Source organism: Oryctolagus cuniculus, chromosome 1, assembly GCF_051225735.1.
Source record: "Oryctolagus cuniculus isolate XC-2025 breed Fujian yellow rabbit chromosome 1, ASM5122573v1, whole genome shotgun sequence".
NCBI lineage: Eukaryota > Metazoa > Chordata > Mammalia > Lagomorpha > Leporidae > Oryctolagus > Oryctolagus cuniculus.
Genome location: NC_142867.1, coordinates 6,435,001 through 6,450,946, shown reverse-complemented (window position 1 = coordinate 6,450,946; position 15,946 = coordinate 6,435,001). Strand labels below are relative to the sequence as shown.

At 59.1% G+C, this 15,946-nt stretch overlaps 1 protein-coding gene and 1 long non-coding RNA gene across 4 annotated transcripts in view; one reads left to right on the top strand and one right to left on the bottom strand.

Annotated features, from left to right (window-relative positions):
* Positions 1-6,790: 6,790 nt before the first annotated feature.
* BATF2 (basic leucine zipper ATF-like transcription factor 2) lies at positions 6,791-12,924 on the bottom strand. Of its 3 annotated transcripts, none has more exons than XM_070068781.2 (3): positions 12,607-12,924; positions 11,457-11,561; positions 6,791-8,324 (listed from the first exon to the last, which is right to left on the bottom strand). In XM_070068781.2, exons 1-3 carry the CDS (start codon positions 12,643-12,645, stop codon positions 7,653-7,655), a joined length of 816 nt encoding a protein of 271 aa, XP_069924882.2. In that variant the 5' UTR covers positions 12,646-12,924; the 3' UTR covers positions 6,791-7,652. The 3 variants fall into 3 exon arrangements, with proteins under 3 accessions (XP_069924882.2, XP_069924886.2, XP_069924889.2); XM_070068785.2 differs by having other exon boundaries at positions 6,791-8,321; XM_070068788.2 differs by lacking the exon at positions 11,457-11,561.
* Positions 12,925-15,803: 2,879 nt separating this feature from the next.
* LOC127487010 (uncharacterized) overlaps positions 15,804-15,946 on the top strand; it is a 9,090-nt gene continuing 8,947 nt past the window's right edge. Inside the window, exon 1 of the long non-coding RNA XR_007913539.3 lies at positions 15,804-15,946. This exon is cut by the window's right edge and continues 6,950 nt beyond it. This is a non-coding gene — a long non-coding RNA (uncharacterized LOC127487010).

Sequence of the window (15,946 nt, the reverse complement as noted above, 5' to 3'; positions counted from 1 at the left end):
TGCACGCCCACCAGCACAGAACACCAGTCTCAGGTGTTCTGCGTCCTTGGCAGCACTTGGTATTTTCTGTTGATGTTGATTTTTTTTTTTTTTTTTTTTTTTGCCATTCTAATAGACACGTGATCGTATCTAGCTGTGGACCTAATTTGCATTTCCCTAATGACCGGTGAAGCTGAGCCCTTTTTTCATGTGTCCTTGGGATTCTTGAGAGTTAATAAAAATGTCCGTAACTCAGAAACAACTCACAGTTCCAATGAGACTTAGGCGGATGCGGGTTAGCCTGACGTTCTCGATCACTCTAACAGCAGCCCTCTGCCGATGACAACTGAATTCGAAGCATTGGTTCCAGATCTATGAAGCCAGCGCACACCTGGCCGGGGGGGCGCTGTGGCCGCCATTCCCCTCTGTGTAGAGGAAAGCCTTTTGTGCTGCGCCTTTGTCCTCGCCACTTTGCTCCGGGCTTCCTGTTAGCATTCTCCGGTCTGTCTTTCTTCCCTGAGTAGACACTTATGGAACCCCCCCTGCATGCTAAGCCCTCAGGGCCAGGGCCCGCAGTTGAAGAAGATGCCTCCTGCTGAAATTTCACTTTCTGACACAGACATTAAAGCAGGTTTATAAATACAATGCAGAGAGGACACTGGAACTTCCCGGGAGGGCTTCCTGGAGGAGAAAACACCACACGGAATCCTGCAGATGAGTAGATGTTGGGGCAGGAGGACCTGGATGGAACTCCAGGCAGCAGGGACAGCGTGAGAGCCAGACACGGGAAGCAGGGAGAGGGTGGATGTCTCCTCAAACCTGACAACAGCTGTGGAGTGGCAGGAGGTGGGGTGCTGAGCGAGCCCAGCGAGATCGGAGAGGCTTATGTGGAAGGACTTGATGGCCTGGAAGAGGGCAACCGGGACAGAATCCGGCACCCCGACCGGGACTAGAACCCGGGGTGCCGGCGCCGCAGGTGGAGGATTAGCCTAGTGAGCCGCGGCGCCGACCGGCTTCCTTGGTCTTGATCGGTGTCCACCCTCTTGGAGCCTCTTTCCCTGGGACTCCTTAAAAGGCCTCTCCCTGACATCCTGGGAGGATGGCTGGCGTCCCTCCCACTGAGCGGGTCAGCCTGGGGACCCCGCGGCCCCCGCTCCAGTGCTGTGTGGGGAGGAAGAGTGGGTGCTGAGAGCAGGGGCTCCCCTTCCAGCCGCGGTTCTTGGAGCTTCGCCGCAGACTTGTGCCTTCCTTCCCGGAGTTCCTTTCAGAGCCGCTGCCCCAGGCCTGAGCAACTCCACAGGCTTGAAGGTGAGGAAGCAGCCCGTAACCAACAGCTCGTCTTCCCACAGCACCTGGGGCTCCCCTTCTCCCTACCCCGCCCCCACCTCCCGCCTTGGGGCTTCCCAGGCCAATTACCAGCCAGGCAACCGCCCTCGGCTCATGGAAAGCTGGCAGGCCAGAGACTGGCCTGGCTGAGCCCAGGGAGCAGCGCTGACCCGCTCAGGGAGGCAGCTAGGGGTGCAGGGTGGCATTCAGCTGGTCAGTTTGTCACTGCTTCTTTGTCCATCACAGTAAGGCCATGACCGGGTCGGAGCCTTGGGGTGGCAGAAGGCTGCTCAAAGAGGCCCCCAACATCTTCCAGGCTCTGCCCAGGCCTTAGAGACCTCTGTGCATTGTTTCAGGGAGGGGAGCTGCTCCGTGCAGGACGGAAGCAGACGCCCCCAGGAAGGAGGTGACCCCCTGCTGCACTTGGGGAGACCCCTTTCAGGAGAGCACCCCCTGGAGAGGTTTTGTGTCTGGACCTAACTCAGGGACTGAGCCCCTAGGAATGCGTGTGCACCCCAGGCTCCTCTGTGGAGCCTGTCTTAGATACTGGGACCAAGCCCACCCAGGGAGGCAGGTTTGGGAGTCCGGGCGTGATGAGAAGTCCTCCAGCCTAGGTTATCCTGACTGGTGTCTCTGCCCTGTCCCCTCGCACCAGATAAACACTCACCCAAGACAGGCAGGGAGGAAAGCCTGCGAGAGCCCAGGCCAGCTGTCAGATATCCTGGATCTAGGACTGGCCTCTCGAGGGAGATGCCAGCAGTCACTGGCTCAGAAAGACAAGGGGCTGTGGACTTTGTCAAACGGAGTGAAATTCCGCCTGAGCGCACACACAGACACTCATGGTCCCTGAGGAGGAGCCTCCTTCCCGCAGGGTGGGAACGCCCCAGAAGGCGCTCACCCCTGATCTTCAGCCCCAGCCTTCCCCAGCATGGGCTCGGATCTGCCCACGACTCTGATGGTTAAGGACAAGGCATGGGTGTTGCCTTTGGGACTGCTGACGGTTATCGAACACATACTGCATTGTGACACACTCACTCCTCAATGCCGGTTCGGAGCCAAACCCTCTTGTGACTGGCTCCTCCAAGTGTAGTCTAATATTGTGAGGGTAAACCGTATTGTTTCAGATCACTCTCACTGCCGTGTGACATTACCTTGTGTAAAATATTCCAGAATTTACTCACTGTGCAGTTGATGGGTTTTTGGATAGTTTCCAATTTTCTACCATTATGGGTATTGCTGACAGACATTCGCATTCGTATCTTCTGGTGAACATACACTTTTCTATGTATCTATAACTATGTATACACGTGTATACAAACACATGTACACGGTGTGGGTTGTAGCTGGGTATCTCTGTAAGTCCCCATTTTCTAGACGAGAAAATTGAATCTAGAAAAAGTTGGCCCAGGAAATCAAGTTGCACCCTGAGCCTGATCCTGTCTGGCACTGGAGCCTAAGGGCTCTAACCACTGTGCTCGACTGCCTCCCAGAACATGGACTGTTTTAAAGTACATGATGGGGGCTGGCGCTGTGGCAACCCAGGTAAAGCCGCCGTCTGCAGTGCCAGCATCCCATGTGGGTGCCAGCTCAAGTCCTGGCTGCTCCACTTCCATCCAGCTCTCTGCTGTGGCCTGGGAAGGCAGTGGAGGATGGCCCAGTCCTTGGGCCCCTGCACCCACGTGGGAGACCAGGAGGAAGCTCTGGCTCCTGGCTTCGGATGGGCGCAGCTCTGGCCGTTGCCATCATTTGGGGAGTGAACCAGCGGATGGAACATCTCTCTCTCTCTCTCTGTCTCTCTGTCTCTCTGTCTCTCTCTCTGTAACTCTGTCTTTCAAATAAACAAAAACAAATCTTCAAAAACAAAAGAGTGCTGGCTGCTGTCACTGCAGGGGGTAAGAAGAAAGGAAGGTGCAGTCCCACAAGAAGGAAAACGAGGTGGCCGCTCCTCTCCTACATCACAGAGGGCTTCCTGGAGGAAGCAGCATTGGGAGAGGAAGCATGGGACGTGCAGGAGAAGGGGGTGCATCTCAGGCCAAGAGCTGTGGGGGCACAACAAGAGGGGGCCACCTGGAGGTCAAGGTCATCTCACCCATTCCCCCGTTGCCCATCCACCCACCAGTGGCTTCCAAATGTGTATTCCCAGTCCGCTCTTTCCTCTGATCTCCACAGCTGGACGTCAGACAGGCATCTCAGATCCAGCACAGCCCCAACAGGCCCCGATCCTCCATCCCACCCACCCGCACCCGCACACGCACACACACGAGCGTGCACACACCTGCACATACATGCACACACGTGCACACACACACACGCACAACGGCTTCTCTGCCAGGGTCTCCCGGTCCTGGGCGCCACCAGCCGCCCGCTTCCGTCGGCTGCCCTCCCCTCCTCACGTCCAGTCTGGGGACACAGCACCTCTGCTCGGTGGCTGCTTCGTGCCACCCCCTTGCTTCCACGCCCACCCCTGAGGAATCTGATCTTTATAAAATGCCCCCGACCCTCCCGGTACCCCTTTCTTGTCTCACGCCTTCGCCCTCCACAGCCCTGCAGAAAGGTGAGGTCCACGAGGAAAGGCCGTGCATTTTGTTCTCAGGCTCGGGTGCCTGGGTGGGTGTGGCCCAGAGTGGGCGTTCAGTCCATGTGTTCAAGTGCGTGAGACGAGCAGTGTCCTCCGCTGCTTCCGGTTCTCCGAGGGCGTCCCACTTGAGGAGGAGTCGTTGGCCTCCCGCCGGTGACTTACACGGCCTTCCCAGCCCCGGGCAGGCTTCTTCCCCTGCCACCTCTCTGTGCTGCGGTGGCTCTGGCCTCCTTTCTGTTCCTCACACAGGCTTAGGTTGTTCCAACCCCAGGGCCTTTGAACGTGCTGGAATCTCTGTCTGGACCGTTTCTGCCCCCGGGGGTAGTTTGTTTCCATAACACAAACAGGCCAGGATGCTGCCTGTGTGGTGAGGTACTGTGTCTCCAGCCAACAGCCCACAAGGACCTGAGTTCCACTGTTGCGGCGAGCTCGGAAGTGGGTCTGCTGAGGCTGACGCAGCCGCGTGAGTGAGCCTGGAAGCAGACCGTCCCCATGTTAAGCCTTGAGGTGACCGACTCCAGGCCCCCAGCTTGGTTTCTGCCCTGCGTGAGACCCTGAGCTGGAGGCTAAGCCACGCCCAGACTCCTGGCCCTCGGAATCTGTAGACAGAAATGTTTCTTGTTTAAGCCACTGAGTTTCACAGTCATTGTCATGCAGGAACCGATCCCCGATTCACCCAGAGACAGACTTCTAGGCTGTGTTCACAGCGGTAGCTGTGCCTGCACACTGGGGAACCCACAGACGTTAGCACTCACCCTCAGGAGCCTGCAACATCTCCTCCCACTCCCTCCCCTGTTTACGTTTCCACACAAGCAACACGTCACCCCATCGCGAGGGTTACCCCTTCTATTTTTCCCAGCGAGTCGCGGGCATCTCCTCGCATCACTGAATTGTCTTCAAAGCCTTCGTTCCTCTTGGCACCACAGGAGCAGACCCAATCACTTTTTCTTTTTTAAAGATTTATCAATTTGAAAGGCAGAGTTACAGAGAGGCAGAGGCAGAGGCAGAGAGAGAGAGAGAGAGAGAGAGAGAGAGAGGTCGGTCTTCCATCCACTGGTTCACTCCCCAGATGGCTGCAATGGCCCGAGCTGCGCCAATCTGAAGCCAGGAGCCAGGTGCTTCCTCCTGGTCTCCCACACGGGTACAGGGGCCTAAGCACTTGGGCCATCTTCTACTGCTTTCCCAGGCCATAGCAGAGAGCTGGATCAGAAGTGGGGCAGCTGCAGCTAGCGCTGTGGCACAGCAGGTTAAGCCCCAGCCTGCAGCGCCAGCATCCCATATGGGTACCTGTTCAACTCTCGGCTGCTCCACTTCTGATCCAGCTCTCTGCTATGGCCTGGGAAAGCAGTGGAAGATGGCCCAGGTCCTTGCCCTGCACCCATGTGGGAGACCCAGAAGAAACTCCTGGCTGCTGGCTTCAGATCAGCTCAGCTCTGCCCTTTGTGGTCATTTGAGGAGTGAACCAGTGTAATGGAAGAACTCTGGCTCTATTTCTCTCTGTAACTCTTTCAAATAAATAAAATAATTAAAAAAAAAAAAAAAGTGGAGCAGCTGGGACTTAAACCGGCACCCATACAGGATGCCGGTGCTGCAGTCAGACTCCATCCGCTACACGGCGCCGACCCCATCTCCTGATTGCTCACCGGAGTCCACAGCACTTCCTGGCTGTGTGACCTTGGACTTGTTACTGAACTCCCGTGTGCCTCGGGTTTCCACTCTGAGCAGTGAAGGTGACAACCATGCCTACTTCTTAGGCGAGCAGGGGTGTCCTTGGGTGACTCCAAGTGAGATTCGCACAGCTGCGCTCCCTCGGAAGCAGCAGGTGACGGCTCCTGCTGCATTCCTACCGGACGGAATTCCTGCCCCGGATTTTGGCCTGTTTCAGCCCTGGTTGTTGTGGGCATCTGGGGGCTGAACCGGCAGATGGGAGATCTTTGTCTCTCTCTCTTTCTGCCTTTTTTTTTTTTTTAAAGATTTTATTTATTTATTTGAAAGAATTACAGAGAGAGAAGTCTCTCATCCATTGGTTCACTCCCCCAAATGGCGGATCCGAAGCCAGGAGCCAGGAGCTTCTTCCGGGTCTCCCACACAGGTGCAGGGACCCAAGCACTTGGGCCATCTTCCACTGCTTTCCCAGGCCACAGCAGAGAGCTGGATCAGAAGAGGAGCAGCCGGGACTCAAACCGGTGCCCAAATGGGATGCCGGCACTGCAGGTTTTGGCTTTACCTGCTACGCCTCAGCGCTGACCCCGAAGAATGAAAACTTTTTAAAAAGTTCAGCATGAGCTGCTTGGGGGGTCTCTGTCCTGCCGGCACACGCTGCAGCATTTGAACTTGCCAGACTGTGATTGCTAAGGTGGATTCGTTCCACCACATGTGACCGTGAAAGTAGACCTCTCTGTACAGGCACAGCACCACTTATCCAAACTGTGTTCCAGATTTTGGATATTTTTCAGATTTGGGAATATTTGCATTTGCATAATCCGATCTCGGTGGGATGGGACCCAAGCCTAAACAAGAAATTCATTTATGTTTCCTATGCCCCTTGCACGCAGCACCTGTGCTTTGACTGAGACCTGTCCCGTGAGGTCGGGCGGGGGTTTCCCACGTGTGGCGTCTCGTTGGTGCGCTCCAAGCTTCGGATTCTGCAGCGCTTTGGGTCTCAGATTTGGGGAGCAGGGACGCTCGACCTGTACCAGGCGTGCAAATCCTGTCGGTTTTGTTCCTCTGGGGAACCCACACTTGGGCACGTCCACCTCATCTCCGGCCCTTGTCTTCCTGTCAGTAAAATGGGCAGATTGGATGAGGTGGTTTATGAGATTCTAGAATAGTCCCTCTTGTTTCAAAGACCCTCTGATGTCCACGGTACAGAGCACAACCATAGCTTTAAAAGACTCAAGCCAAGACGACCGGAAAACCCTTTATTTGCCAGCCATCACCTGGGCGCCGAGACCTGTGTTCGGCCTCCAGGAGCGCGTGTCGTACAAAACCCTGGGAGGAGCTCCGTGGTTTCTTATCCTGGGTCACCCGAGTGCTTATCCTGGTCTGAGCCCGAGACCCCCAGTCCTGCTCGTCCAGCTGCCATCAGCCCAGGCCAAGGGGCAGTGCGAGGAGCTGCCTCGAGGGCCTGGGGGTTCCCGGGGGGCTGGGGGCCGCACAGGGGTGGGGTGCAGCTGGAGGAGACCCAGACCTCACTGCTGTTTGGTTCAAGTCTAGGACCTGCCTGAAATAGCCTTGTCCCTGCCCTCGTTCTCCTCCGGCCCCTTCAGTGTGGCGTGGCGGGAAGCCACCCAGGGCCCACGGAGCAGGGCAGGGCAGGGCAGGGAGCCAGCCTCGTCCCAGCTCTGACTACTGGGGGAACAGTCAGCTTCCAGGCTTCTGCCCTCCCTCCCTCCTCTGGCTCGGCCTCCACATGGGTCCAGCAAGGGCTGGCTTCCGGAACTGCAGGGCTTTGGCCCCAGGAGTCACAACACAGCTCCCAGCATGCAGACCTGCTCCTGCCAGCCCCCATTTCCCGGGACTTCAGCCCCTAGGGCACCTGGGCCGGGATCCCATCAGCAGAGGAGAGGCTGTGTGACCTCGGACACATCACTGGTGTCTTGCTCGGCAGGGCGACTGTGAGGTGGCAGTGTGGGGGCCCGTCCCAGGGGAAGGACCACAGTGACACATCTTCTTCCCCAGTGAAGGCCTGGGCCAGCTGTCTGCGGAAGGGCGGCCTCCGGCAGCGATGGGGGAGAGGCCCATGTGCGGAGGCCACTCTGGGGAGCGGTCAGAAGTGGACTTGAGCCGAGGAGAGCAGTGGGAAGGGGCCGGGAGCCACGCCCAGCTCAAGCCAGTCTGCAGCCCAGACAGCAGGCTCACGCTCCCTGCCCCGCAGGCCAGCAGGCCCCAGAGCAGCTGACGGGTTGGGAGGACCGGCTCCCAGTTTTCCCGGAGCGGGGTCCTCCAGCCCAAGGGGCTGTGGAGGGGCGTGCGGGGCTGGGGGGCTGGGCAGGAGGGCCCCGAGCTTAGAAGAAGACCCCATGGGGCTGGAGCCAGCAGGCGAGGCAGCCAGGACAGGGCTAGGGGACACCTGGGCGGGAGGTGTGGTCGTCACATCAGGGCCAGAGGTGAGGGAGAGCGAAGGGGGCGGGGACAGGAAGAGGCCAGGGGAATCAAGAGGCCGAGGCCCTGGGGAGAGTTGCTGAGCTGTTGGCGAGCACGCTGGGGTCTGGAGCGGGCCCAGCTGCTTCTGGCAGTCACCTCCGTGGGGTGCAAGGCCCGGGGGCCGCTCAGCTTGGCTCCAGCAGCCGGGGGGCACAGGAGTCGGGCAGGAAGCACAAACCGCTGGGCACAGGTGCGTGTGCAGGTGCAGGGTTCGGTTCCACCACGCCAGCTCCGCCTGCAGGGCCTGGATTTCCTTCCGCAGGGCTTGGTTGTGTCTCTCCAAGAACTCATGCTGCTGAGGAGAAGCAGGTGGGCGGGGAGGGTGTGTCAGCCGGGACCAGAGGCCCTGCGCCCCGCCAGGCTGCTCCACTGCACCCCACTGTGTAAGTGTCTGAGCTGGGCCAGCCCCGCACTGCAGGCGCCCCTCCTGCGGCCTCACAGCGCCCACGCCTGCCTGCTCTCCTCCCACTGCTGGTCTCCGTGGCACCGTTCTCACCCGCGAGTCCCACCTGCCCCTGAACTGCTGTGGCCACCGACTGTCGCTAATCCTAGGTCGAAGCCCTTTAAAGAGATTCTCTCCTCTCCCTGGACCCAAACTCCCGTCATTGGATTGCAGGCCTGCTCAGAACTCCCGCTCGGACTCTGCTGAGCCCTCCTTCCTTTTGTTGATTGATTTATTTAGGTTTATTTATTTGTTTGAAAGGTAGAGAGACAGAGAGAGCTCCCATTCTTCGTGTGAGCAGCAGGGACCCAAGAACTTGGGCCGCGGTCAGCTGCCTCCCTCGTGCACTAGCGAGAGGCTGAATCAGAAGCAGAGCAGTCGAGACTCAAACGTGCGCTCAGATAAGGAAGGCAGGTGTCCCAGCTGGCAGCTGAACCTGTTATAGCACAGCCACCTCTCTTCTCCCTTGTTTAAAAAAAGAAACTGATTTTTTTGAGAGGCAGTGTGGGGAGCAACTCGGACTAGACTAAGTTACTGGAATTAAGACTTATTCTATGCATCTGCTCTCCCACAATATGGCGCTGGGAGAGGAGGAAACAGCTTCTACACAGTTCAACCAATAAACTGCAGGAGCTGCTCCTGATTGGAGGAGAGCAGCGTGCTCGGCGTGTGGGTAGCAGAGTTGGGATTGGTGGAAGAGGACTATAAAGGAGGAGAGAGACAACATGCACCAGGAACATCTAAGAGGAACATCTATCTGAAGGAACACCTGTGCAGCCCCCGAGAGAGCCGGCCGGGGGTGTGCCGCTCCCCCGCGGAAGTGGGGAATGTGGCAGGGGGAACTGCCCTTCCACGGAGGTGGAAGGGACGGTAGCCAACCCGGGAAGAACCAGCAGCAAACCCGGGGAGGGCCGAGCAGACAAAAGAACAACGCAGGGTCCTGTGTCGTTCCTCCACGAAGACGGGGAGCGACAAGGCAGAGAGATAGAAAGGGAGAGAGAGGGAGAAGGAGGGAGAGAGGGAGAGAGAGAGAGGGAGGGGGAGAGAGAGAGAGGGAGGGAGAGAGGGAGGGGGAGAGAGAGAGAGGGAGGGAGAGAGGGAGAGGGAGGGAGAGAGAGGGGGGGAGAGAGAGGGAGGGAGAGAGGAAGAGGGAGGGAGAGGGAGGGGGAGAGAGAGAGAGAAGGAGGGAGAGGGAGGGAGAGAGAGGGAGGGAGAGAGAGAGAGAGGGGGGTCTTTCATTCTTTCATGTGGGTAGCAGGGACTCAAGTATTTGAACCATCATCTGCTGCCTCGCTGGCACATCGGCAGGGCGCTGGATCAGAAGCGGAGCAGCCAGGACTTGCACTGGCTCCAAGATGGGAACTGGATATCCTAAGTGCTGGCTCAACCCCTGTGCCACAGCAGCCTGCCCTTCTTCCTTTAAAAAAATTTTTTTTCTCTTCTTACTTTTTCTTTGAAAGGCACACACACATGCGCGCGCGCGCACACACACACACACACAATCTCCCATCTGCCAGTTCAGTCCCCAAATGGCCACAGTGGCCAGGGCTGGGCCAGGCCAGAGCCAGGAGTCCAGGACCCACCAATCCAGATCTCCGCTGTGAGTCGCAGGGACTCAAGGACTTGGGCCATCGTCTGCTGCCTCCCAGGGTGTGCAGTAGCAGGAGGCTGGACCGGCCTAGCGCCAGGCACTCTGGCGGGGGACGTGGGCATCCCAAGACACCTGCCCCTCTCCTCCCTTCCGTCCCGCAGATGGACTTTGCTTCCCCGCCACGTTTCCTGTCTGCTGCCTGGACACACTTCCGGCTGCTCCCGCCCTCGCGCCGGCGCTGACACGGCCTTGTGTCACCCTGTCCCGGGCACCCCAGTCTGCTTCGTGCCCCTGGCTGGCTGAGGGCTGCGGCGGGATGCAGGGCACTGTTACAGGCAGACAGCACAGGTGTGCTCTGACTGCCGGACCCGAGCCAGCGCTGAGTCCTGTCCTGCCAAACGCCGCTTCTGAGAAGCCTCTGGGACGGTCGTCCCTCGTGCCGCGACGGACACCCAGCACGGGAATTCTCCAAAGGCTTCCACTGGGCTGCTCATTCACTGGCCACATCAGGACGACCCGGATGTCACTCCCGGGGAGGACCCCTTAGGCAAACGTCTGTCATCCCCCTCCACCACCCTGTCCCCTGCTTGCTTCTCCCCTCTCCCTGCTCCCCTCCCCCCGACTCGTCACCATCTGACATCCCGAATCCTTCGTGGATCATTTATCCGGCTGGCTGACTTCCCCATAAGAAAATGAGCCCTGTGGGGGTGGGGGCGGGGGCCGTCTGCAGTGTCGGCAGCTGTAGCTCCAGCCTTAAGAACTGCGCCTGTCACTCGGGGGACACTCAGTAGGCCCTCCGGGAAGGAACGAACAGATGACTGCATGGGCTGAGCCGGCGTCCCGAGCACCTGCCTCCCCCTTGCAGGGTCACGGCGCTATTCCCTTTCTTACAGAATCGTGTACCCTTAGAGAACTGTTCACCCTGGAGCCCGGCGCGAACTTCACCTCCTCATGGGTCACCCAGTGCCACGACGCATGTCCTAAGGACTTGATTCCACACCCCCAACCCCCATGAAGCCCCAATACCCGTGATGACTGTATTCAGAGACAGAGCATTTAGGGGGTGATTTAAGTCACCTGGAGCCAGGGGCGGGGAAGGAGGGGGCTGTGGTCCCCCCAAAGCCACGTGGTCCTGCTGTGGGGGGGGTGACTGGGTCCTGAGGGCTCCGTGGTCAGTGAGCAACGGATGAGTGGGTTGGTGGGCTCTTTTGGGCATGGCTTTGCCATACACGCAAGCTCTCTCTGGCAAGCTCTCTGGACATGTGGCACCCCCTCACGCCGTGCCCCAGCAGGAGGGCCCTCACCAGATGCTGAATAAACCTGCATTCTTTAGAAAATGCCCAGTGCGTGCCGCTCAGCTACAGCAAACGGCCGGAGACGGAGCGGGGCCCCACCTGGTGCAGGGCGTCCGCCTTGTCCGTGTGCTTCTGCCGGCTGCGCTGGGCGGCTGCCCGGTTTTTCTGTTTCTTCTTCAGCTGCCTCTGGAGCTCCTCGGGGTCCTGCAGGGCGCCAGGGAGAGGGCTCAGGGGGCCCCGCAGGGGCCTGTGCCCTCCGCCCTCGACAGCCATTGGCACAGCCAAGTCCTTGCCCTGAGTTAAGTCCCGAGGGTCCCTGTTCTCCACCAAGCCCCTGCTGCTCTCTCAGTACCACCTCCCCCCCCCCCCCCCCCCGCATCACAGCGCTGCCAGCCGGGCCCCCGGCGCCGCTCACAGCAAGCCGGGAAGCTGGGGAGCCGAGACTCACACCCCAGGCTCTTACCAGCTGTGTTCCTCCGGGCAAGTGGCTCACTCTCCCTCAGAGGACGGGAGGCCAGCAGCCCGCGGGGCAGGCAGCAAAGCTCAGCTCTCCCCAGTCAAGGTCAGGGCCAGGGCCAGGGGCTTGTGCAGTTCCAGACGCCCATGCCTTGCTCAGACTCAAAGCTGAGAATTACTTACTCAACAAGCAGTTATTAAGCACCTACTTTGTGCCAGGCACTGAACTAGGGGGACACAGGCAAAACTTCCTGCCCTCAAGCGTTCCCGGTCCAGTGGGGCAGCAGCCTTGAGCGGACGCATGGAGGTGGACAGTGAGTCCGCTCAGAGAGGAGTGGACTCCCAGGTTGACAACGGCGACCGCCCCCTACCCTGGGCTCCACAGGACTTGGAAGAAACAGCTCATCCGAACCCCCAGTGCTCTGGAAACAGTGCCTGGGGGTTCACGCCCACAGCAGGCTCATCTCAGGTGCTGGGGGGCTGAGACCAGGAGCTGGGGGTGGGGGAAGGATGTGGTGAGGGGATGGAGGAAGCCTCCAAAGGAAACCATGAGCTGGGAACTGGAACAGGAGGGCGCGAGCTCCTGTAAGGGCAGGGAGGGGAACAGGTGGATGGGGATGGAGAAGGTGTGCAGGTGCCAAGTTCTAAAGCGGAGGCTGGACCTGCAGTGAGTGAGCAGGGGTGGAAGGCAAGGCCCAGAGAAGCCCAGGGTCACACAGTGCTCTGAACTGCATCCCTCACGGCCTGGACGCACGCCCCCCGCCCCCCTCCATCCCCGGACCCCTGTACTCACGGCCCCGGTCAGCGGCCCCTGGTCCCCATGGAGGTGCATGGCTTAAGCAGGCAGAGCAGAGCCTCCTGCAGTCCTGGGTGTCCCTTGGCAGCAGTGACCTGCCAGTGCCCTCTGGGGGCCAAGGAAGTGCAGGTCTTTAACCCCGGTGACCACTCCGCCCCCGCGAGCCCAGTTTCGGTTTCTCCTAAAGCCGCCGGCTGCTCAGAAGCCCTGGCTGGGGCTCACGTGGGAAGGATTTCCGGACATGAACTGGCCTTCCGCTGGGCCCCTTGTTCGGGAGGAGGACGGTGGAGAGGAGAAGAGGGACAAAGGTCAGGAGTGTGTGTGTGTGTGGGGGGGTGCTGCAGGAGGAGCCAGTCAGTGGGGGTCGAGGGCTCCTGGGGGGGTCTGAGACAGGACTCGCTGTGGTCTCTGAGCCGTATCTTCCTCTCTGCAGAGTGGAGTGGAAGTGGCACACGGAGCCAATCCAGGCTTGACATCAGAACTCAGCAGGGGGCTGGCGCCGCGGCTCACTAGGCTAATCCTCTGCCTTGCGGCGCCGGCACACCGGGTTCTAGTCCCGGTTGGGGCGCCAGATTCTGTCCCAGTTGCCCCTCTTCCAGGCCAGCTCTCTGCTGTGGCCCGGGAGTGCAGTGGAGGATGGCCCAAGTGCTTGGGCCCTGCACCCCATGGGAGACCAGGAGAAGCACCTGGCTCCTGCCATCGGATCAGCGCGGTGCGCCGGCCATGGCGGCCATTGGAGGGTGAACCAATGGCAAAGGAAGACCTTTCTCTCTGTCTCTCTCTCTCACTGTCCACTCTGCCTATCCAAAAACAAACAAACAAACAAACAAACAAAAAACCTCAGCAGGTTAGAGCAACTCCCCTGAGACCCTGCGAGCCCAAAGCAAGGGTAGGCAGCAGCCCCCACCCAGGACACGCAGCAAGGGAGAGCCCAGCTTCCAAGCCGAGTGATTGGGGCAGTCTCTCCTTTCTGTGCCTCTGTTTCCAAATCCGTAAAGTGGGAGCAGTGATGGTTCTGCCGTGAAGATGAAGGGAGCGAAGCCGGGGGGCCCCGAAGCAGGCCTGCGGCAGTGCAGTGAGGCCTCCACAAACATTCGCACTCGCGATGCGGAGGAGGTTCGAGCGGCACCATCCTACGATACAGAAAGGCGCGATCGCAGAGAGCGCTGAGCCACTGGGTAGAATTTCTGCAGGGTTTACGAATGCGGACGCGGAACTACAAACGCTCTTCAAGCAGCTCGTGGGAATCGTGTGTGCGCTGCGCAAAAACTAAGCACGTTTCAAAATTTATTGCACCAAAATTTTTTAAAAAATTTTTATTTATTATTTGCGAAATGAGAGAGAGAGAGAGAGAGAGAGAGAGAGAGAGAGAGAGATCCCATCTGCTGGTTCACTTCCCAGACGCCAGCAGCTGGGAGCTCAGAATTCAGTCGAGGTCTCCCACATGGGTGACAGAGATCCGATGACTTCAGCCACCACCCCTGGCTCCCACGGTCTGTATTAGCAGGAAGCTGGAGCCAGGAGCCAGCGCTGGGAGTGAAACCCGGGTCCTCTGATGTAGGACATCCGCATCCGAACCACGAGGCTGCACACCTGCTCCTTAACTTTTGATTTCATTTTCCAATGAACTTTTTGCAGTCCCCTTGTTTGCAATCACAGTATGAAAATATGCATGGGAGGGTGCCGGCGCCGTGGCTCACTTGGCTAATCCTCCACCTGCAGCGCCGGCAACACATGTGGGCGCCGGATTCTGTCCCGGTTGCTCCTCTTCCAGTCCAGCTCTCTGATGTGGCCCGGAAGGGCAGTGGAGGATGGCCCAAGTGCTTGGGCCCTGCACCCGCACCTGGCTCCTGGCTTCAGATTGGTGCAGCGTGCTGGCCGCAGCAGCCATTTAGGGGGTGAACCAACAGAAGGAAGACCTTTCTCTCTGTCTCTCTCACTGTCTAACTCTACCTGTCAAATAAATTAAAAAATTAAAAGAGAAAATATGCATGGGAGTGAGAAACACAAAATTCAGAGTGGTGGCAGGGGAGAGCTGGGCCAAGGCTTGCACGGGGACTTCAGTGGTGTCTTAAATGGGGCACAGGGCTCTCTCACGTGATGATGGTGCGCGCTCCGGAGTGCACCTGAAATGTTTCCTATTAACAGCTTCTGATGATCCCCCAAACCCTGAAGCCCAGACGAGCCTGCTGGTTGTGTGTCTGGGAGAGACCAGGCTTGCACGGGACCTCTGTCTGGGGGACAGAGGAGTGGTAACCCCCGTCCAGGACCAGCTTGCAGCGTGTGGGGTCCTAGGGTCGCAGCATCTTGGGGCTGGGCTTCGGTCCTTGGGGCCCACAGCTGAGCGTGCAGGATCACAAGGATGGCAAATACGGCGGATAGGATTCTCCGAGGCGCGGTGGTGGCCGAGGGCGCTGTGTTGAGGAGGTCAAGCCTGCCTTTGCACTTATTTAGAGTACTGCAATGGATTGGCAATGTCTGCCGGGTCGGGATTGATGCGTGATGTCTGCCATGAGCAGAGGTGTGGAACAGTGCGATCCCCTGCTCTCCTGGCACCAGCACAGAACGCACACTGGCTTAGAGGCGGAAGGCTTGGTTCACCAGGTGTTCCCGTGTGCACGCAGGGTTGACGGTGGAATCCTACCTGTTTTTCGGAGTCCTCTTGGGGAAGGGAAAGGAGATGAGCAAACCCAGCTCTTTCCGGCTGGGCTGCATTCACGGAGACACAGCCTGCACTCCAGGGTCCTGCACGAGGCTCAGGATTAGAAACGCTGGGGTGGGCATGTGGCCTTGGGCCCCACGGCTGGGCCTTGCCTCCTTGCACCGGGGCACAGGCTGAGTGGGACACCCTGCACACTGAGTTTGAACTCTATTTTTGCTTCCCAGACATGAGGAGAGCTGGGGGGTCTTGCCTGAGGCGGGCTCCTGCGGGGCTCATTAAGTCGGTCCGGGAGGTCCACAGGGAGGAACCTGGGAGGGCCTGTGCATGACGTAACCCCAAGGACACCCGCTGGAGGGGAGGGCCTGGGGCCGAGTGTCCCCACTGCAGCCCCTGTTCCGGGGCCTGAGCACCCCCACCCCACCCCCATCCTCCCCTCCACGCCCCGGCTGCCCTGAGAACAGAGCCTGGGCAGGTGTGGCTCCTTCCAGGGGCACAGTCCTGGAAGAAGCTTTTATGACTTGATCTTCCTGAGGGGGCGGCTGGGAACAGGCGTGGCAGGGAGGGAGGGGCCGGGGCGCCCGGGCAGCGTCTTCCCAGAAGTGGCGGGGTGAGGCTGCCCCAGAGGTGGCCGCCCCGAGTGACCCTCATGGAGTCTCAGCTCAGGCTGCCGGGACG

Bases quoted from the DNA above. Each gene is read 5' to 3' on its own strand.
- BATF2 (XM_070068781.2), bottom strand. From the start codon at position 12,645: ATGCACCTCCATGGGGACCAGGGGCCGCTGACCGGGGCC. The intron at 11,562-12,606 runs GTGAGTACAGGG...GGCGCCCTGCAG, and splicing joins AGGGGCCGCTGACCGGGGCC to GACCCCGAGGAGCTCCAGAG. The intron at 8,325-11,456 runs GTGGGGCCCCGC...GCTTCTCCTCAG, and splicing joins AGGCGGACGCCCTGCACCAG to CAGCATGAGTTCTTGGAGAG.